Source organism: Eleutherodactylus coqui, chromosome 1 (assembly GCF_035609145.1).
Source record: "Eleutherodactylus coqui strain aEleCoq1 chromosome 1, aEleCoq1.hap1, whole genome shotgun sequence".
Taxonomy (NCBI): Eukaryota; Metazoa; Chordata; class Amphibia; order Anura; family Eleutherodactylidae; genus Eleutherodactylus; species Eleutherodactylus coqui.
The window spans coordinates 224,675,734-224,698,921 of record NC_089837.1 but is presented as its reverse complement, the minus strand read 5'-3'; the positions used below and the strand labels follow the sequence as shown (position 1 = coordinate 224,698,921).

General features: G+C 42.8%; 1 protein-coding gene across 4 annotated transcripts in view; it reads right to left on the bottom strand.

Moving 5' to 3' along the window:
* The window catches only part of GOPC (golgi associated PDZ and coiled-coil motif containing), a 28,715-nt gene that overhangs the window by 3,443 nt on the left and 2,084 nt on the right, over positions 1–23,188 (bottom strand). Inside the window, exons 2-7 of one of the 4 annotated variants that reach the window (XM_066605926.1) lie at positions 16,238–16,402; positions 15,528–15,551; positions 11,197–11,372; positions 6,026–6,191; positions 1,565–1,663; positions 57–221 (exon numbers count right to left, since the gene is read on the bottom strand). In XM_066605926.1, the coding sequence (XP_066462023.1) occupies positions 57–221; positions 1,565–1,663; positions 6,026–6,191; positions 11,197–11,372; positions 15,528–15,551; positions 16,238–16,402 (795 nt within the window). The remainder of the gene's footprint in view (positions 1–56; positions 222–1,564; positions 1,664–6,025; positions 6,192–11,196; positions 11,373–15,527; positions 15,552–16,237; positions 16,403–23,188) is intronic. The other 3 variants (XM_066605932.1, XM_066605939.1, XM_066605946.1) reach the window with 3 other exon arrangements.

The window sequence follows — 23,188 nt, the reverse complement described above, 5'->3', positions numbered from 1 at the left end:
GAAAAAATATCCACTACCCCATCAACCAAACACAGCCAAGATAGAAAACACATTACCTGTTGAGAAAGAATGGTGACTGCTTCTTTGTGTTTGGCATCCCTTAAATTTATGCCATTAACTGCCAAAATGGCATCACCAACATGGAGACCTCCGCAGCGATCAGCAGGTTGAGCTGGATGAATTTCTGATATTAAAATAGGAACGCCATGCTCCTTTCCTCCCTTCAGAAACAAAAAGTTAGAACAATTTACAAACATTTTAGTGGTTTGTTTTTTTAGAAAAAAAAAACCATATCGGAAATCTGCCAGCTACTTTGAGCCCTATAAATCCAGCTTATGGACTCAAACAGTAGGTGACCTGCAGAGTCAAGGGATGGAACTTTTATACTTACCTTCCCTGCCGTTCCCCTGGTGTCAGCACTGAAAGCACTGAATGAACTGCAGAGTTTATTAAGTATGTGCGTAAATCTATTTCAGTAGAATCTACAGTGAGATACGTCCAGCACTGGATGGAATAGGTGTAGGTTGACTCTTCATTGGCCCTCACTGCATTAGAAAGTGAACAGGGGTTGTCGGGGGAAATATACATTGATGTATTATAGGGATCTCCATTATAAAGAGAAGTGATCTGCTTGTGTAAATGCTCTGCACAATCGCTAACAACTAGTGGTGATGTCACTCGCTCATGCAGATCGTTTAACTCAGGGTTTCCCAACTCCAGTTGTCAGGGGAGGTCATGTTTTCAGGATATCCTCTAGTAAGAACACCTGTGACAATGTCCTAGGCACCGACAATAATTACATCACCTGTGCAACACTGAGGAAATCCTGAAAACATGACCTGTTGGGGGTCCATGAGGACTGGAGATGAAACACTGGTTTAGCTGACAGTCATTCCTTGTAAATGGGCTATTAGACAGATCTAGGCATGTACTGTGAAGACAAGCTGTATGCCAGAAGGACACACTTGTGAACAGAGCCTACCCAAATGCTGTATATACCCAGAACAGGAGTATGATATGATCACCAATCTCTCATAGACCAAGACATGCAACAACATGCTGCTCTCTTCTGGGAGAACAAGGTTCCATAGAAATAATGACCCATATATAAAGTAAACTAAACGGCCATTTCTGCCGGTCACATTGAGTAGTATATTAGAACGATGTGAAATTATAGTAGTAGTTTTAAGAAGTATGAAAAAGCTGAACTTTTTTATTCAGTTGGAATCCCAGTGAAATCATGACTGCTGCATGTTATATTCTCAGGTATCTGCAGAGGTGAAGAACAAGTTTTCATAGAATGTTCTCTGGTGTTCTTTACCATAAAAGTGCATTTTTTGTAGCACCGTGTGTCATTCAGATACTCAAATGTGAGCACAGCATTGGTGGGAATACATGCAGAGTCATTTCCTTACATCCTCGGGAAGATTACACGGATCTCATCCATGTACAAAGCAAGAAGAATAATATGGGCACACATCCTGGCCCAAGTGCGGGTATAATGCTCTGAACTGACAACAAAGGCTATACTGGCTCCAATAGCTGTAGACAAGTTTTTACTCACCGTGATTGATATGCCAAGTCCTTCATGGTCTTCTTTAACCAAAATAACTTTTCTGATTGGACCAACTCCCTGACTTTTCTTTAGGCAGTCAGGATCCTGCTGGTTCAAAAGGCCACATTTATAATTTCACACAAAAGCAAAGAGTCATAAGAAAAAACTACAGAAAATTGTATTATTTTTAATTCTGAAAAGGAAAAAAAAAAAAAGCAGAAAGCCCAAATAGAAAGGTTCCACCCAGCCAATATGTGTATTACTCAGTGTATAATGGGCGTCACTAGGATTCCCTATGCACACACACCTATTAAAAGGGCTTTTCCTGTCAACAGGCTGACTGCAGCTTGTAAATAGAGTGCTGATGGGGAGAAAGAAAGTTCAGAGGCCGGGGGTGGACAAATATATACACCATCTTATTATTCAGGGGCAGCGCCAGTTCTATTTTTTTTAACCGTGGACTCAGAAAATCCCTTTAACCCATTTAGGACCAAGCGCCGTTTATGTTGCTTTGTCATGGACTTTAACCCCTTAGTGACGAAGCCTGTTTGCGCCTTAGTGACGGAGCCAAATTTTGGAAATCTGACATGCGTCGTTCAACATGGCATAACTCCGTAAAGGCTTTACATATCCCAGTGATTCTGACATTGTTTTTTCGCCACATGTTGTACTTCATTTAGATTGTAAAAAGAGACCGATATAATTTGTGTATATTTATTAAAAGTACCAATATTGGAAAAATTTTGAAAAAATTGTCATTTTTTCACATTTTCAACCGTAATCTCAAATATGTCCAAACATACTGTACAAATTTTTAATAAGATATGTATTTCCATCTGTTTACTTTATTCTGAATGCACACTTGAAAAACTTTTGGTTTTTTTAACCATTTAGAGGACGTACAAATTTAACATTACTTTTCAGCATTTTGAGGAGCACTTTGTTTTCCTGCACCAAGGCAAGTTGGCAAAGGCTCATAAGTGTCAGAATAATAGATACACCCACAAATGACCCCATTTTAAAAACTACACTCCTTAGTGTATTCACTGAGGGGGGTCATGAGTATTTTGACCCCACCAGTTTTTTTCAGGAATTAGTTCAATTTAGGGGAGAAAAAATAAAATTTCATATTTTTGCAAATATGTGATTTTAAAGACATATTTTTTTTCCTATAGAGCCCATAAAAATGAGGATTTACACACCAAAATAGATACCCCCGTTTCTCCCGTGTTCAGAGACATACCCATTGTGGCCCTAATCTCATGTCTGGATGCATAACGGGAGCCAAAATGAAAGGAGTAGTCGGTGTCTTTCAGAACATAAATTTTGCTTGAAGGCGTTTTAGGCCCCATAGCACTTTTGTAGAGCTCTTGAGTGGCCAAAACCAAAGAGAACCCCCACAAGTGACCCCATTTTGAAAACTAGACCCCATAACGAATTTATCTAGGGGTGTACTGACCATTTTTACCCCACAGTTTTTGAATGAATTCAAGCCAAGCAAAAGGAAAAAAGTTTGATTTTCGTTTTTTTGGCAATTCTGTCATTTTAAAAACAGCTTTTTTTGTACAGCACACGCATGAATGTAGCCTTTCACCCCAAAATGGATACCCCTGTTTCTCCCGTGTTCAGAGACATACCCATTGTGGCCCTAATCTCATGTCTGGATGCACAATGGGGCCCAAAACGAAAGGAGTAGTCGGTGGCTTTCAGAACATAGATTTTCCTTGAAGGCGTTTTAGGCCCCATAGCACATTTGTAGAGCTCTTGAGCAGCTAAAATCAAAGAGAACCCCCACAAGTGACCCCATTTTGAAAACTAGACCCCTTAACAAATTTATCTAGGGGTGTACTGACCATTTTGTTCCCACAGTTTTTGAATGAATTGAAGCAAAGCAAAAGGAAAAAAATTGTGATTTTCGTTTTTTTGGCAATTCTGTCGTTTTAAAAACTGCTTTTTTGGTACAGCACACACATGAATGAAGACTTGCACCCCAAAGTTTTTTTAACTTTTTAAAACTTTTTTTTAACTTTTTGCACTTTTTTTTTTTACTTTACATGATCACTGTTATCCATTGGATGACAGTGATCATGTCCCTGATGACATCCCTCTGCTCTTGGCTACACCTGGCAGCCAGGAGCAGAGCAATTTTGAATTTCCCGGGGCTCGAGCCCCTCTGTGCACGCACCTGATGTCAATCATCGGGCGCGCATGCGCAGACGGCGATTTCGGGTCCCGGGACATCGGGACATCGCAGAGGACTGGCGGTGAGTATCTTCACCTCCCCTCATGGATCCGATCCATGAGGGGAGGTGAAACTTTACTTTTGTTTTACTTTTTCAACTTTTTCGCGATCGCCGCTATCCAATGGATAGCGGCGATCGCGGGCCCGGAGACCGCTCACAGTGGTCCCCGGTAACACCTCCTGGTTCCCGGCTACCTTCAGGAGCCGGGAGCCAGGAGATTTTAAATTTGCCGGGGACACCCGGGCTTCTGCGCATGCGCGTGACGTCATCGTCTGGCGCGCATGCGCAGAAGGCCGCCGGCGGGTCCGGGAGGACCAGATCTCCGGGGAACACCGCCGACAAGCCGTGTGAGTATTTTCAGCTGCCGTGATGGATCCGATCCATCATAGCAGCTGAATTACTACTTTTTTACACTGTTTTATTTACTTTTTTGCGATCGGCGCTATTCATTTTATAGCGCCGATCGCAATGCCGTGGGGGACTGCCCGCATCCTGGGATGACAGCTCCATGCTGTCGGCTACCTGCGGGCACCGACAGCATGGAGCTGTCACGTCCTCAGGCCAGTGGGCATTGATCCAAAGAGGATGCATAAAACTACGTCCTCTAGGATTAAGGCCCACTTTCTGAGGACGTAGTTTCCCGATGGGGCGGTCGTTAAGGGGTTAAACCCAGCGAATTGTAAAAATACAGAGGAGGGGGGGGGGGGGGGGGGGGAATTAAAGCTCCTGCTTCTGCAATCAATCAGAAGGATGTTGGATTGTCAGCTGTTAGTCACAGCTGAGAACCCTCAAGGAGAAGGCAGGAAAAGTTTAACCCTTTCTGACTTCTCCTTTCCCTAGTACACAGCGCTCAATGACAGCTGGGATTCCCTGCTACAGCAGAACCATAGGGTCGCAGCAGACCCTAATCAGCTCTGTCAGTGACTAATGTCACTACAGGGGATGTTTTTTCCTGTAACTGGGACTCCAATGGATGCCCCAGCTACAGTGGGAAAGTGTCAAATTAAAAAAAACACATGTAAATGTCCCCCAGAGGTCTTATATGATGTCATGGGGGACATAGATGGTAAAAAACAATTACATGAATAAGAAAAACAGAATTATAAAATAAAATAAAAATGTATACACAAGAAACAAAATAACCCAAAAGTCGACGCCAACAAAAATCGTAGTCGTATGCGCTCTGTAATTTAAAACCATACATATTATATATCAAAGCGTCTGAGACAAAATGAGGAACCCATTCCCATACTTCATTTTAGGGTAAATATACTAATTTAAAAAAAATACAACTATAAATGTTAAAATCTTTTTTCTTTTTTTTTTTGGAAGGCTTTTGACCCCCAATAAGACTGAAAAAGAGTCAGTGAAAGATAATACACGGGTAGGGGGGAGCGCAGTCAAAAAAAAAATTATATATATTTACATTTTACCCATGCGGTGGTTTGACCGCATATATATAGGTTAAACCACCACATGGGTAAAATCCCTAAAACGTGTCTGGTCCTTTAGGTGGCACATGTCAGGAGATTTAGGTTGCCCAGACAATGTTAAGATAGAAAATTCAATGCCGATTGCAAAAGTATTGGCACCCCTATGTAATGTACCGAATCTAATTTATTAGATTTCAGGTGTCGTACAAACATGAAATTTGGCAGGAGCATTCTTTTGGTCCTAAATAGGAAAATTAAAGGTGTGGCAACTCAATTATTCCATGCTAAGTGCAAAATTATTTGCATCCCTATGTAATGTAACTTCCCAGTGTCGTACAAGCGTGAATGTTGGCATGAGCATTCTTTATATCCTAAATGAGGAGAATGGGAGGGGCAGCACATTCTGCAGAGGGACATCCGTGTATGCAGCCTGAGGAGTATCTAACGCTCCTCTATATGTATATATATTTTATTCCTTAGTTACTCTTAAAGTAACCTTGACTTCATAAAATTTTCTGTGCCAGCACCACGTACACATCTGTATCAAGTTAGCTTGGGTGAGGCCGGGTATATCAGCTAGTATATAAATAAAATACATCCATTGTATACATTGAATGCTTAAAGCGGTTGCCACACTGAGATTACACCAGTCACAAAATACGGATGCCATGTCAACCCATGTGCTTTCGCACTACTGCTCCATTCATCTCTATGCAACTAGCAGAGATAAAGAAGTACAAGTGCTGAATAATCCTGTCAACACCTTAAAGTAATGACTACTGTTAGGAACTTACATGCCCAGGGGGAGCAGGCAAGGGTCGCTTTAAGTCATTTCGTCCTCTGCAGGCTCTGATAACGGTTTTGTGTCTATGTAGGTGAATTTCAGCCTCAAGTTGATTCCATAGCTTGTCGTGAGCGGGACCCTTCATATCACGTCCAAGTAATTGTATTTGCTGCACCCTGCAAAGGTGTAAAGAAAATGAAAGGAAGGTGATGAACTTGGAAATATCCATAACAAGGTCTCATTGGGTTAAGGCCACACACACACTTTAAGCTTGTTAAAAAAATACACAAATTTCTTGACTTTTTTTGTGGGTTTTGTTTGTTGTTAAGGACTTTTTTGTGTCTTCGTTTTACTAGGGGGAGGGAGCTTTCTCTGCCATTCATCATATCCTTGCAATATCATTACAGGGTCCTGATGGGTTGCTACTGCACACAAAGGCTTGAAGATTGCCTCTATACTGTCTGCCATGCAGGGTGGTCTATGAGGCTCAGCCAGAGTAATACGATACAATATTATAGAAACAACAAAAATTAGTACTGTAGTGGGGCAAAAATAGTTTTACAAATGTTTAAAAGAAATAGTAAAAATCCCACCTTTCCCCCTCTTAGTACATAGTAAAATCACAAATATGCCACCTTTGTGTTCACAATGAGCCATGTAAAAAATGTAGCACATTTAACCCCTTAATATTTGCCCATACGCCTTCTGACAATGGCCGTGAAGGGGCATTATTCTACAGCACCGTCTCTTGCCGGCGCTGCAGTAGAAGCTAGGCGTGGGTCTCCCATACCGAGGGGGAGGGGGGGGAAGCAGGTACTCGGGTGTTCGATGACAGTCCGGCACATGCTCTAACATCGGATACTAAATAAACCTCAGTGCGACTACAACATGTAAAAGGCTGGCAGAGGATTGGGGGGGGATTCCTCTGTCACCCATCAGACCCTTGTAATGTGATTGCGGTGTTCCGATGAGTTGCTATGGTCACCGTAAAAAAAAAAGGGAAAAAAGAAGCCAGAATTGCAGATTATATTAATCTTGCCTTTAGTAAAAGAAAAAAAAAATGGAATAAAAGTGATCAAAACTGTTTTCCCAAAAATGGGATAAATTCAGACTACAGCAATCATGAGCTTCATTGATGGAAAAATAAAAATATGTTATGTCTTGTGACATCAATGTTATATTTTCTATATACCCGAAAATGATGCCATAAAAAAAATAAAAATTACAGCTCGTCCTGAAAAAAAAAAAAAAAAAAAAAAAAAAAAAGTCCTCATATAACTAGATGAATGAAAACATTAAAAAAGTTATGGTTCTAGGAATGCGACGATGAAAACAATTGGTTGTTCATTAAGGTCTAAAATGGGCCTGTTAAGGGTGAAACTTTGTACTGTTAGAGCATGCAGGCAGCTGTAAATAAATGCAAGATTTGAGAGGAGAGGAATCATGGGAGCTGCCAGCCTTTACACTTGTAATTGCACCTACAGAAAGCCCTACCAACATAAAAACAACCGAACAACTGAGCTGCATTGAGATAGTGAGAAAGAATTACATCTGGTGCACAGGTAAACACATCCAGGTTATTTTTTGTAATTTTTATAAGCTTGGACATCCTGTTTAATAGCCTGAGAACTTCCTGTCAACTTCTGTCTCTTTAACCCTCCTCTTAGATTGTGGCCTGTTACAGACGGGGCCCTCGCTTTTTATACCAGCCTGTCACTCCGTCAGTTCATGTGGTCCATTAGATTTACTTGCTTTTACCGCTTGGTCATATGTTATATTTAACCCCCTCCTTATTTCATACGGCATCCTATAGGCCAAGGCCATCATAAAGTAAATGATAATAGTTCTTGCTTCTAGTACCCAAGTTTGAAAGTAGTTTTCAAATTATTTTCATATTAAAAGTGGTAGTGCCATGACCCGTGACCAAGGAGGATGTAGCGCTCATTAACATTTATACACCAATCAACCAGAACAATAACCCCACTGACATAAATGATTATCTCGAGACAATGGCACCTATCAAGAGGTGGAATATATTAGGCAGCAAGTGAACAATAGCGCTTTTACTTCATATGTTGGAAGCAGGAAAAATGGACAAGCGTATCTCCAGAACAGCAGGTGTTGCTGGTACTCACCAGATCGTATCTAGCAAAAGAGGTCTAAGGAAGGTTAACCAGTGAACCATCAACTGAGTTAGTGTTTCTCAAGGCTTAAAGGGGTTGTCCCGCGCCGAAACGGGGTTTTTTTTTTTTCAATAGGCCCCCCGTTCGGCGCGAGACAAACCCGATGCAGGGGTAAAAAAAAACAAAAAACAAAAACGGATAGTACTTACCCGAATCCCCGCGCTGCGGCGACTTCTTACTTACCTTGCTAAGATGGCTGCCGGGATCTTCACCCACGGTGGACCGCAGGTCTTCTCCCATGGTGCACCGTGGGCTCTGTGCGTTCCATTGCCGATTCCAGCCTCCTGATTGGCTGGAATCGGCACACGTGACGGGGCGGAGCTACGAGGAGCAGCTCTCCGGCACGAGCGGCCCCATTCAGAAGGGAGAAGACCGGATTGCGCAAGCGCGTCTAATCGGGAGATTAGACGCTGAAATTAGACGGCACCATGGAGACGAGGACGCTAGCAACGGAGCAGGTAAGTGAATAACTTCTGTTTGGCTCATATTTAATGCACGATGTATATTACAAAGTGCATTAATATGGCCATACAGAAGTGTATAACCCCACCTGCTTTCGCGGGACAACCCCTTTAATGATGTGCGATGTGCATGGAGCCCATACTGACCCCTGTCCATCACTGAAAATGCCCATAATAGGCGTGTGGCCATCAGAATAGGACAATGGAGCAACGGAAGAAGGTGGCCCGGTCTGATTAATCACTATTTATTTCCTACATGAAATGGATGATCAGGTGAGTGTGCATTACTTACCTGGGAAAGAGATGGCACCAGACTGCACTATGGGAAGAAGGCAAGCTGTGGTAGGCAGTGTAATACTGAGAAGCCTGGCATTCATGTGGAGGTTACTTTAACTTGTACCACCTACCTACACATTGTTGAAGTACAGCACTTCATGGCAGCGATATTCTCTAATGACAGCGACCTGGTTTGGCAGAATAATGCACCTAGCAAAATTGTTCAAGAATGGTTTGAGATCTGCAGAATTTTGCCCTCTAAATTCTGCAGATCTCAATTAAGCATCTGAAGATGTGCTGGAAGAACAGATCCGATCTATGGAGGCTCTATCTCACAACTCACTGGACTCGCAGGATCTGCTGCCAATGTCTTGGAGCCAGATACTGCACGATACCCTCAGAGGTCTCATGGAGATCAAGCCATGTTAGAGCGGTTTGATGGCACCAAAGGGACCTACACAATATTAGGCAGGTGGTTTAACATTATGGATGATTGGCGTACACAAGTCAATGAAATGCTAAGGCTCTAATCGCATCTGTTTGTCTCTGCACGGTTGTGTCGTCATCTGAACATGAATAGGTTAATAAAATGGTTAACAGATGATTTCAGTGAAAAGGTCATCGGTTGGTTATATTACACATCAGGCTTCCATTGTTGTTTATGAGCAGAATTGCGCAATTATTTACACGATTTTAACCAGAAAGAAAAATGGAAACCTATCAGTACCCAAGTTACTGGGCTTTACAAGAAAGGGAGACCTAAAGTCAGATATGAACAAAGGCCAGAAAAGCTTAACCCCTGGACGCAAAGAGTATCAAGTATGCCCTCAAGCAGATACCGTGCCATTCATAGCAGGTACTGGCTGTCTCTAACAGCTGACATTTGCCCACAATAGCTGTGATTCGAGTGCATACCGATTGTGGCTGTTAACTCTTCAAATGCTGCTGTCAATTCTGACAGTCAGGCGTCCTGGGTGGTTGTGCATTGGGCTGATTTCTGTAAGAGGTAGACAGCTCCATTCCCACTGCAGTGGCCAGGTTTGATATTGCAGACCAAGCCCCCATTGAAGTTAATGAGTTATTTGCCTGCAATACCAAGTCTGAGCACTGCAGAAATCAGCTCAGTTTATGGTGGCGGACCCCCGCTGATCTAATATTGATGGCCCATCTGTAAAAGGGGTTAAAAATCAGTGTTTCACTGCTAACATTTCTTGTCTTTTTATACATGCTTAACCCCTTAATGACATGGCCTATTTTAGGTTTAAGGACACAACGATTCTTGGCGGATTTTCATCTCCATTTTTTAAGAGCCATAACTTTTTTTTTGTCCGTCAACGCGGCCGTATAAGGGCTTGTTTTTTGCGTGGCGAACTGTAGTTTTTGGTGCCATTTTTTGGGTACATAGACTATATTGTAAAACTTTTATTATTTTTGTCTATGATAGCAGGGAGAGAAAAAAAGGTCAATTCTGCCATTATTTTTACAGCGTTAATCATGCAGCATAAATAACACAATACGTTTTTTCTGTGAGTTGGTACGATTACAATACTAAAAGTCTTATTTTTTTTTAGGTTTTCCACTTTTCTGCAATAAAAACCCTTAAAGTCTTATACCTTTTTTATTTTTCCATGGACAGAGCTCTGTGAGGGCTTATTTTTTGCGAGGCAAGCCGTAGTTTTAATTGGTACCATTTTGGGGTACATAGGGCAAACTACATACTTTTTGATCACTTTTATTGCGTTTTTTGGGGGGCAAAAATGTTAAAAATTTGCATTTTGCCTCAGCTTTTTGCCATGCATAAAAAGCGTGGTCAACTTATTGTACGCGTCGTTACGGACATCACTATAGCAGATATGTGGGATTGAATTTTTTTTTATGCCAATATGAGGGAAAAGGCACAAAAAAGGTTGTTTTTTTCCGCTATGAAAAGGCATTGGAGGAGGTCTGTCCTGCAATGCCTTATCGCTTGTTACAGCGATCATAGGCACAGGCAATACAGGACGCCGGTATCCCTTCCCGCCCTGGAGCAGGAAGGGGTTAAGGAAAAGCAAAAAGGGTGAACTTCAAGGAACCCCTTGACAATACGAATGTTATTTATGTGGAACCACTTAAACCATGTCACAAAAAGGCACTTCCTCAGCCAACAAGCAGAGAGGTCCATTCTAGCCTTGAGCAAAAAGTAATAGACTTGATTAACATTTCTTGAACTCTTATCTGTAGCAGAACAGAAAGCGGACATATTATTCTGTAAAAGCTTTTACCTTCCAGCCAGCTCTTTATCTAAATATTTAGCAGCCAGCCTTGCTCCATACACTTCAGCCTGGAGAACAGCAATGTGTCTACGGAGAGCCTCGTTTTCTTTACGAAGTAGCTTCACTTCAGCTTCCAACTGCGCTTCCTTCACCTTTTCCTTTTTGTTGGCTTCCAATTCTTTTTCCTACATCAACAACATTGAATATGGGAAATTATAAAGTCCCATAGATTTATAAAATACACACTGCTCACAAAAAAAGAACATTGAATTAGAAAAATAAATAGTTTGCCAAGCTTAGGAGTAAACATCTATTTGGAATTCTATAAGCTGGACTTAGATTCCATTCATTATGCTAGAACTCCTGGACTAGTGGTGGCCCTACGAATGAAACTTGGAGCATACAGTAGAAATGATAAAATACGGAGATGAAAAAAATGGGAAACACCAATCTTTACTGGCAATAAGAGGTCAAGTTGCCAGTGGATCTGCTGCATGGCACCTTACAGAGGTATCCTGCCATTAGTATTATGTAGAAAAGCTCTAAAAAAGGGGTTGTCCAAGAATATATTATTTTTCCTCTAATGGCCCGCAATGCTCTAAAATAAATAATAGATACTTGCCTATCTCCTTCCCCCAGGAAGCAGCAGAGCAGCTCCGGTGAATCTCCCACTGTCAGCTTTGGCTGGTAGTCAGGTGACTGCTGCAGCCAACCAGAGACAAATGCATCACCATCCGTTCTCAACATTCTGGGCGCCATGATGCCAGGAGTTCAGAACACGACGCTGCAGCTTGACTTCTAGCCAATGCTGACAGCGGGAGACTCACTGGAGCCGCTCTGCTGCTTCCTGGGGGTGGTGAGGAAAGAATTGATTCTTTTATTATTTTATAGCATGCCCAGCCATTCTAAAAGCACTTTATACGCAGACAACCTCCTAAATGACATAATCATTGTTATATTTGAGAATGGTGGAAGCCTATGCACAATGCAACCCAACACCTCCAATACTTTAATTTGTGCACCACTTGCTATCATTTATAATAACACAAGTGTAAACTAATGTTTTCCTATCCTTGGAAATTTACTCCACAGGGAAAACTTTAGGCGTGATCAAAAGCATATACACAAGGAATGTGGCCACAATAAAACTGTGCATATACAGATACTATATATGGAGATTGGGCTAGTGAAAGGAACCCTAGTAAAATATATTCCTTATGTGGTGTGACGATTAGTCATTTTGAACCGGATGAAGGAGGTCATTTCTTCTGCCTCTACTTTTCAGGAGCTTTCTTTCCTAAGTGATCTACTATGAAGGCAGAAGGTATAAGAAGCAGAGCAGAACAGAGTCTACTCTGCAGGTCTTCTTAGCAGAGATTCAAGTCATAGTAGCTGAATCCACAGAGCATCTGCAGCAAAACGCAGGCATTGAAAAGCGTGTTAAATCACTTTTTCGCTCACAAAAAAAAACAAACAAAAAAAAGCAGCATGCTCTATTTTGCCGCGGATTCCAGACGGACGACCTGTAGCCCAAACATAATTAACATTGTGCGTCATCGCTAAGTGGCGGTGTGGGAAATGCAAATAGTAGGAAAAAAACAAACAAACAACTACTGCGCATGACCGATGGCGAGCCGCCGCAGTCATACGCAATACTGAAAGTGGATCCGTTGTGAATTTCTATAGGATTTGCAGTAACAGTAAAGTGAATGACATTTACACAAATCTCCTTCACACACTGCTGAGAAAAACCTGCTGGAAATCTACACAGAAACTGACACATTGAATGGATTTTAGACCTGTAACATGCTGAGGAATCTGTACTTTGCACTAATCTGCAATATGTCAGCAATGAGAGCGGATGCAGAAAGTGCACCATTTGGTATGGTTTTTGCTGCTGGGGATATTCCGCAGTGAACTCGTCACGTGAGGACATGCCCGTAAAGGATTTTAGTCAGATAGAAGTTAACATGCCAAGAACATTTCACATCTGTTAATAGAAAAATGGCACAACAATCATGGATTAGCTTCAGTTGTGACTATAGCAAAGCTAAAATGTCTAGAAATTATTGCAACTGCTAGGCTGCCTGCCCACGGGCGTTGCGGTATCCTGTGGCGGATCTCCGCCGCGGGAGCCACCACCCGGGAGCAGGAGCCGGCAGACAGATCTCTGCCGGACCGTGGAAAATCGCGGCAAATTGCAGCATGCTGCGATTGCCGGCCGCGAGCGGAGAATCACAATGATTCTCCACTCGTGGACAGCAACGCTATGGAGAGCTTTCACTGCGTTCCCCGCAGGAAACACAATTCAAACTCGCCCGTGGACAGGCAGCCTTAAATGTAGAACAAGGCTAGATGAGTAGCGCATATCGCACCCTGGAGGGCAGAAACCGTACACATAAATTCATTTTTGGGGAAATGTTTTTATATTAGCTTCTCAAAAACTGGCAACCAAATATTCTGTCCCCATGTTTATGGGTTTACCATCATTTTCTGAAAGGATAATGCAAAAGGTAAAAAACCAATAAGGCTGCACATGCTGCAACAAAAAATAGGATGCAACGTAAAACACAAAAGAGAAAAAAAAAACAAAAAAAAAACAAAAACATTAAACTCTGGCTGCTGCAATCACTTCCAACAAACATTTTATATATCCTTTACATAGACAAGAAAACCCTGTGGAGGCTACCTTAACCCCTTAACGACCAAGGACGTACCGGTACGTCCTGTGGCCGCGGGGTATGTATGAAAAGAGGTTGCGATGCAACCTCTCTTCATACAGTGTGGGCATCAGCTGTTTATAACAGCTGACACCCGCGGGCAATAGCCGCGAGCAGCCGCGCGGCCGATCGCGGCTATTAACCATTTAAATGCCGCTGTCAATTCTGAGATGTGAGAGCCGTGCAGGTGTCTTACCAATTCCGCGGTGAGATGGGGGAGCCGTGCAGGTGTCATGGCAGCCGGGGGCCTAATGAAAGGCCCCAGGCCTGCCTTAACAGACTGCCTATGAAGCCATCCACACAGGGTGGCTTGATAGACTGCCTGTCAAAAAGCAGTATGACGTAATGCTATAGCATTACTGCAGGAGCGATCAAAGCATCGCATCTTAAAGTCCCCCAGGCGGACTTCAGAGTAATGTAAAAAAAACAATCAATAAAGTTTTTTTTAATTGAAAAAAAAAAAAAAAGTTGTAAAAGTTTAAATCACCCCCCTTTTGTCATATCTATTATTAAAAAATCTAAATAATAAATTAAAAATATGTATTTGGTATCGCCGCGTCCGTAAACGTCCGAACTATCAAAGTAGCGCATTATTTTTCCCGCACGGTGAACATCGTCCGAAAAAAAAATATAAAGAACGCCAGAAATGCACTTTTTTAGTTACCCTGTCTCCCAGAAAAAAATGCAACAAAAAGCGATCAAAAAGTCGTATGTATTCCAAAATGGTACCAACGTAAACTACAGGACATCCCGCAAAAAATGAGACCTTGCTCAACTACGTCGACGCAAAAATAAAAAAGTTATTGTGCGCACAAAATGACCGCAGGAAATAATTGAAAAAAATTTAATGTCTTTGAAAAAAAAAAAAAAAGAGGAGTATAGTGAAAAAAAAAACTATACAAGTTTGGTATCCTAGTAATCGTACCGACCCATAGAATAAAGTTATCATGTCGTTTTTGTTGCCGTTTGTGCGCCGTAAAAACAAGACGCACTAAAAGATGGCGAAATGTTGTTTTTTTTCCCATTTTACTCCACTTAGAATTTTTTTAAAGTTTTTCAGTACATTATATGACACATTAAATAGCACTATTGAAAAATACAACTCGTCCCGCAAAAAACAAGCCCTCATACAGCGACGTCGATGGATAAATAAAGGAGTTACGATTTTTTTAAAGGGGGGAGGAAAAAACGAAAATGGAAACAGAAAAATGGCCGCGTCATTAAGGGGTTAATGACAATGAGGGAGGGTACATCAGCCGGTACCTGCAAATCCGCTTAGCTAAAGAGGAACTGCGCATAAGAGCAATATAGCATGAAACCAACATGTGTAATATAACACATAGATTATAAGCCATCTTCTCAACGCACTACATTTAAAGATACTCTTTCACAATAGTGGGTTTTTTCTCGGCTGCCCTCAGTAACATATTACAGAATCTGCATGCATTAAACTGCTTATTTTACTGTACTTTTGTCTGCAGTGGTTGTACTGCCCCATCACAGCGTTATCTGAAAGGGCCTTTAAAAGGCTTTTCCAGTTTCTCCAAAATACAGAAATGGTGAAGAACCGTTAGCAATTCTACAGAACCACAGTGAGCGACAGAACCATGCAATACTCACCAGTACTTCCATACTAGGGACAGACTTAGAGCAAGAAGAGAGACACGTGGTTAGAACAGTACTGTTATATAGCAGAGGATTCATAAGAGAAATATGGAACAGAATGTAAAATCAAATAACTCCAACTCATGCCTTCATTACCACCTGCACTTTGGCCTTACTTCAAATGCTGGAATAGAAAATTGCCCTGTGATTAAAAGGGGTTGTCTAAAACTTTCAACTCATGGCTGATCTTTAGGATAGGCCATAAAATGTAAAGAAAGATCCCGCAGCACCGCTCTCAATACCCAAACATGGGGAAGAAATCTCTGCACAGCCGATCAGTAAAGGTGGACCAACCTTTATATATTGCAAACTTGAAAATTGAAGAAGATCCGCAGCAGGCAAAGAGATGATGTAAAAAAGTATTCTTTTTATTCCAATTCCATAAAAATAGATGATACAGGCAGCGACGTTTCGACCATTATCAAGCATGCTTGATAAAGACCAGTAATGGTCGAAACGTCGCTGCCTGTACCATCTATTTTTATGGAATTGGAATAAAAAGAATACTTTTTTACATCATCTCTTTGTCTGCTGCGGATCTTCTTCAATTTTTAGGTTAGGCCATAAAAGGACAATCATGGGGTCAGACCCCCGGGGACTAACAGAATGAATACTGTGACAGCGTTTACTTCTGAACGTGACAATACAATACAGCTTGCACTTACTAGTTTGGCTTTGATTGCCCCAGAGTCCACATTTTGGCCTGTCTTAGAGTGTAATTGTAGTTGGACAGCATGGAGCTGCAGCAGCTGGTCGTGGACCTCTTTCTCCAAAACGGCTTTCTCTGCTTGAGTCTCTGTCAGCTCTGATTTCAGGTCCACGAGCTGAGCCTGAGAACAAAAAATATTAAAAGTTTTTGCATCATATATAAGGAAACACATTCAAAAAGTTAAACAAAAAAATGCCTCCTGATCTCCGTGCAACTAAAGATCAGACGTGATGAAATCCCTGCTGAAGGATAGTTAGGCTGGTCCGCACAAAGACCAGCACTTTCTTTATAATAGGCTATGGGCACACAAGTTCATATTCAGTCCGCACAGTAGACGAGACTCAGGCAGCACACGGCCCTATAATAGTCAAGGTGGCAAGGCACACATCAGCTTTTTTCGGGAAACACAGATCGTAAGAAAAAAAACAAAAAAACACACAACTCATGGCATGTACCATTCTGATGCCATTTGTGGACGAGACTAGCCTATTCAAGTCAAGGAAGGTACAAGAAAAGAAAAAACACACTTGTTCTGTGTGCAAAGCTTTTTGCATCAAACCATTACTAAAAAAGTTTTTTTTCCTCTTTGCAGATGTGAAAAATTGATGACGTACTGAAGTGAAAAAAAAATTAAAACATCTGACAGACTTCATGCGGAACGGCACAAATGAAGAAAAAAATTTTTTTTTTTTGCAGGCGCAGCAAAGGAAGGGTTTTATTTTACACTCATCACTGGCCTTGGAGAAATGTTGGCAGAGCTCTCCGAATTTCATGACATTGCCAACATTTCCGTAATGTGTATGCCAATTAACAGCCATTGTCAAGAATGCAGTTTTAAGCCAAGTTCTCATTTCACCTGTGATGCACACGTAATGCATACGCCTGGAATGGTGCAGATGTACACATGCTTGAGCCCCGTTCACACTGGGTGGGGGGGGTGGGGTTCATATGGAAAAATCCCAAAGTGATCTGCTGACCCTCAAATTTCTCTTCTAGATTTGCAGTTTGATAGGATGCAGAGTCAGCCGACATGACTTAACATTGAGTGACAGAGACGGCCCCCTTGACAGAATACTAGTGTTGAGTCCGTAAGTAAATGGAGCCGATGCAGGAGAACGGGAGTTGGGTAGGAACAAGGGGAAAAGAATGAACAAAAACAACCAGCTTTGGAGCCAATGGGGACATGGCTGTAAATACAAGTATTAGGCCCCACAGATGAGTAGACGTGACCGCTCCTCTTTATATAAGATTACAGGGAAAGCTGTAATACTAAAACTGCCAGTCATTCCTTATACGAGGAGTGTATTATATGGTCTCGTAAAGCTACGGTGTTTCTCCCGGAACAGGATCAGAGCAAATTACCTGAGAGGTGTGTGCACACAGACATGTAAAACATTAACTTAAGAACAACCTGTCCAGCAGAGCCGGAAAATCCAAACTACTGACTACAATAAGGGACGTAAGATGTCCAGGTCTTATTAACCCCTTAGTGACCAAGCCTGTTTGCGCTTCAGTGACCAAGCCAAATTTTGGAAATCTGACATGTCACTTTAGACTAGAATAACTCTGTAAAGGTTTTGCATATCCAAGTGATTCTAACATTGTACTTCAAGTAGACGTCAAAAATAGTCTGATAGAATCTGAGTATATTTATTAAAAGCGCCTAAATTGGGGGAAGTTTTCAAGTTATTTTTATTTTTTCCACATTTTCAATTCTAGTATTTCAAATATGTGCAAACATACTGTAAAAATTATAATATATATTTCCATCTGTCTACTTTATTCTGGAAGCACATTTGAAAAACTTTCTTTTTTTAACCATTTAGGAAGACGTACATTAATTATCAACATTTTGTTTTCCTACACCACGCCAAGATTGCAAAGGCTTATAGGTGTCAGAATGATAGGTCCCCACAAATGACCCCATTTTAAAAACTACACTCTAATATATTCATTGAGGGGGGGGGGGGGGGGGTCACGAGTATTTTGACCCGTTTTTTTTGCATGAATCTCAGCAAAGCAGAAGGGAGATAAAACTACGATTTTCTTTTTTTTGCCAATTGTGTCAATTGTAAGGCTTTTTTTTCGTACAGCACACATAGGAATGAAGACTACTATATCCCTTCCTGTAGCTCTCCGGCCCTGACCCATGAGATTTCAGTCAGTGACTGGCACAGGGCGAGGGATAAGCAATCTGCCATAAACAACCTCTTTGGGACAGATTATAGATTTATGAAAAAATAATCTTTCCACACTCCAAATATGTGTACTCCAATTAACTCATTACTGTACGTCCCTAGTGTTAGTTTTTGGCATCCTGTCGTTAGCTGGTAACTCGGCTCACTTTGTCCACCAGAGCTGATCATTACATCTCCCCATCACTGCATGAACTGACAAAGTGCCGGCCCAATCTCCTTCCTGGCAGATGCTATACACTGAGATTTGTCACTGAAGTGGAGGATTTATGCAAACATCAACAATTAGGGCTTATATATACAGATGGTGGACACAAAGAGGTTAATGTATTAGTGTCTTGTTTTTTGTTTTATTAGTATATTTATGCAATAAATTAAAGTACAGGAATAAGTTCCTCAGTTTGTTTTGATACATAATTTGTATAGTCTCGGATTACAGGGCGGATATGGCAATCGTTTAGGCTGGTGTAGGCGGTGGGTTGTTTTCTTTAATATATTTATATTTTATGCTGTAATTATTTTATTTATTTTTTTTACTTATTTTGTATGATACCATATAAGACCTCTTGGGGACATTTTACTGTCATTTTTTCTTATTTCACACTTTTCCGCTGTAGCATCCATAGGAGCCCCAGTTACAGGCCAACCATCCCCCTAGTGCAACAACAGTCACTGGCAGAGCTGATCTGAGATACTACAACCCTGCAGATCTGCCATGTCAGGTGTTGTCAGCGATCATATAATCATGTCCAACAGAAGAAATGCCGCTATTCGTTACATAGCGCTTGTTGAGCACTATACAGCCATCAAAAGGGAGGGCAGGAGTGGGTATAAACCGCTGGTCTTCTCCTGCAGGTCCTCAGCTGTATCTGACAGCCGAGCACCCAGCCTGCTCCTGCTACACCAATACAGAGTGCTGAAGCTAGTAGTATTAGCGAGTTACAAGTCTTGCCAAGTGTCAGTGTGGGGAGAGGAAACAACATCTCATGTTTAATACATAACTTCCATACATGAGAAAGTCATTAGCACCGATTAGGAGCTGACAAACAAGATAGAAGGCAGCAGATACAGGCTGCGATACTGCTAGGAATGTACATTTCCCACAGCTTGCAGCTCTGCTAGCAGGTAAAGGGTGCATACAGTACTTGGATCTTCTAAAGTTACAGAATTACCAACACCCAACCAAAGGTTCTTCAAACTTGAAGGCACATTCCTGCAATGAGACGGCACAATAACTACCCTGCAACTCTGCGGTCCTGAGGACAAATCAGACCAAGGGCAACATCCATGAGGAGTTTGTATGTTCTCCCATGTTTCCTGGTTGCTTCCCTGGAGCCATAGGAACCACTCCTTTATTTCCTTTAGGAGGGGGTGGGAAAAGAAGCCGCTGATGCAACTGATTGTCTTGAGTCAGGCCTATGGGGTTGGTAAGCCAAAACCGCTGACTCCTATTATTCCAAACTGCAACTCATTCCTAAATGGCCCATGTATAATAATTAGTAATACACACATTTGATGTAGTAAACTGGTAACATCGCATCGGGATTAGAATATTTAGGCCTCATGTCCACGGGGAAAATCAAATCTGCTCCGGATTTGTAACGCGGATTTGGGCCGCGGATGCAGTGCGGATGAGCTTAAAATAGTATTTTATTGCATGCGGATGCGTTTTTTTTCACGCGTGTATGCACGCGGATGGCATTTTTGCATCTGCGCGTGAAAAAAAATGCAAGGCCACTGAAAAAGAAGCCAAACTTGTAATCCGCATGCAGATTTCACGCACCCAAATAAATGGCATTTAACACCCGCAGCGGATTTCCCGCACCCCATAGAGATCAATGGGGCCATCCGGAGCGTGATCCGCACCTAAATGGAGCATGTCCATTTTTTTTCATGCTCCATGATTTTTCTAATTCACATTTATTGACCATCCGCGGGTATTTAGCTACCCGCGGGTGGTCAATGCATTCCTATGGGGCGCGGATCCGCACGCGGGTGATCCGCTGCGGATTTTAATTATTATTTTCCCCGTGGACATGAGGCCTTAAGCGCCACTCTAGTAAAAAAAAAAAAAAGATAAAATTGCATTCATTAGGCAACTGGTCCATAAGTATACACTCTTTGTTCAAAACAATCACGGCCCTAGAAGAAGTTATGGTTTTGCTGCAAAACTGAGCATGCCATTATATCTCAGGCAGATATGCCAATGATTAGATGAACGGTCTTTCCAACTTGGCCAATAAAAAAGAAAAACTAAATAAAATCAGGTGAGGAGTGCGGTGATGGAAGAATCTGTTTTTGCTGGAGCGGTCCTTTAATATTTTTATTCTGAAGCAGGAGTTCGTACAAATCTACCGACCCCACAGCCCTGTCTCGGAGAGGTCAGCGGTCACAGACTGCAGGTGAGGCGAGTAGAATTCCTGTTACAGTGTTTCCCCGAAAATAAAAGACACTGTCTTATTTTTTTTTTTTGCCCCCAAAATGGCACCGTGTCTTATTTTATGGGGAGTAGGGGGCCTTGTACTTACCTGGTCCGTGGCGTCCCGATGCCGCCTGATGGTGCCTGGCAGCAGCACGGCGTCCTCCTTGTCTCACAGATGCCTTCTGCTGGCGACGGGGCTTGGAATACCCCGCCTTCAGCAAAGCAAGCGCTGTGATTGGCTAATCGAGCGCAGGCAACCAATCACAGCCGGCGCTCAATGAGCCAATCACAGCCATTCAGTGATGTCATTCACTGGCTCAATAAGCTAATCATAGCGCTCGCTTTTGCTGGAGGCGGGGTATTCAAAGCATTCAGAGACCATCGCTACGGACCATGTGAGTATTGTTTTTTTTTTTTTTGTGGGGCACCCGAGATAGGCCCTATTTTCAGGGGAGACCTTATATTTCAAGCCTCCCCCCAAAACCCTGATAGGTCTTACTATCGGGGTAGGACCTATTTTCAGGGAAACACTGTAGGTTTGATGCACGGCCGGCAGTCTACATTAAAATGAGGCGGTGGGCCGGATTTGGCCTGCGGGCCTTGTGTTTGACATGCATGTCATAGATCAGTGGTGGTGACCCTATGGCACACACCGCAAGAGGCCGCAGCTCCCCTGCCTGCATTCACCCAGCTGCACTACTAGCAGCGCCGATCCCGGCATACACTGTGACGTCAGTGTGCAGCCGGGATCCTCCTCCCCCGACGTCTCCTCGGTACTGGTGTATTATGTCGCCACCAGATGTAAGGGGTGGCGACATTACACCTGTCAAGCAACGGATTCACGCCCCAGCTTCTGATTGGCTGGGGCTGGAGGACTGTGGAGAGGCCAAGAGAGGCGGGCTTGAGGCTGGGAGCACCAGCACAGGCAGCGCAGGGCCTGGCCTGCGGCCCCAGCATAGAGGACAGCGGCAAGGCTGGGAGCTGCGGCTGTAAAGGACAGCGCCGACCCTGGGAGCTGCAGCGGCAGAGACTGGGGTGCAGGAGGACAGCGCACCACAACTGTGAGTGACGGAGTGGGGAGTGGAGGCCGCCGCGGGGTGTCGCTATTACTCTGGAGGGGTGTCACTATTCCCACTAAGGGGGGGAAGTCACTATTGCCGCTGGGGGTCACTATTGCCGCTGGGGTATGTTAACATGTGGTGGAAATGGGCAGGGCTGTTTCAAAATAAACAGGGTGCAGATTTTGACTGCTTTTTTGGATGCGGAAATGCTGCAGAATTTTCTACAGTATTTTCTGCTCTGGACATTCTGCAGTATTTCTGCATCTAAAAAGCAGTCACTATCTGCACGCTGCATATTTTGAAGCGGCCCTGTCCTTTTTAGAACGATGGGTGTGAAATCATATGTCGTGATAAGCCCCGCCCCCTGACATGTTGGCACTCTGCAGTAAATAAGTAGGTTTTGGGTTGTAGTTTGGGCACTCGGTCTCTAAAAGGCTCGCCATCACTGTCCTAGATGATCAGTGACTCAGGGCTGCTGCTCACTCCATTCACCATACTACCTACAGTAGCAGCGATATCAGACTAAATGCTGCGCAACAGCACAAACCCCATCAGAAGCTCACTGGGAAGTCCGTGTGTATAAAGCTGACCTCCATCTCAGCAAGTATAGGACCATTATAAGCTGCAAGCCACTAAATCACATCATGCTTCCATCTCTGTAAAACTGTGTATCTGCTGTAGATGGTGGCCTTGCTTCCTATATAGCGTGCCCCGATGATGAGCTAACTGCACAGGGTCCGCTCTATTACCTCTAGGGGAGATCTCACTATCCCTGCAGAATTTAGTGATAAGCTGTCACAATGATGCCCTAACAGTGCAATATCATTTACTAACCGCCCCCAAAGTGCCAGATAGGAGAGGGAGACTGTGAACCAAGATGAGGCGGCTGGGACGGCTGGTCCGCTCACAGTGATCAATGCAGCGTGTGCATTGATTACTGCCTGGCCTGCCTTAGGCTGAGGGTTAGTTCTCTTCTTAGGCTTACATTATGTTACCACTGTAACATGACAGCATTAACATCTAATAAGGTAAGCCTAAGAAGAGAACTAACCCTCAGCCTAAGGCAGGCTAGTCAGTTATCAACGCACACGCTGCAGCTAGGACCATCCAGCCTTGGCTATCGGGAGCTAGGGGTGTGAGAGGGGCGTTCCCACCGTCAAACGCCTAGCTTACGGTGGCGTCAAGATACAATAATACCCTTAATATACTGGGGAGTATCACATGATCAC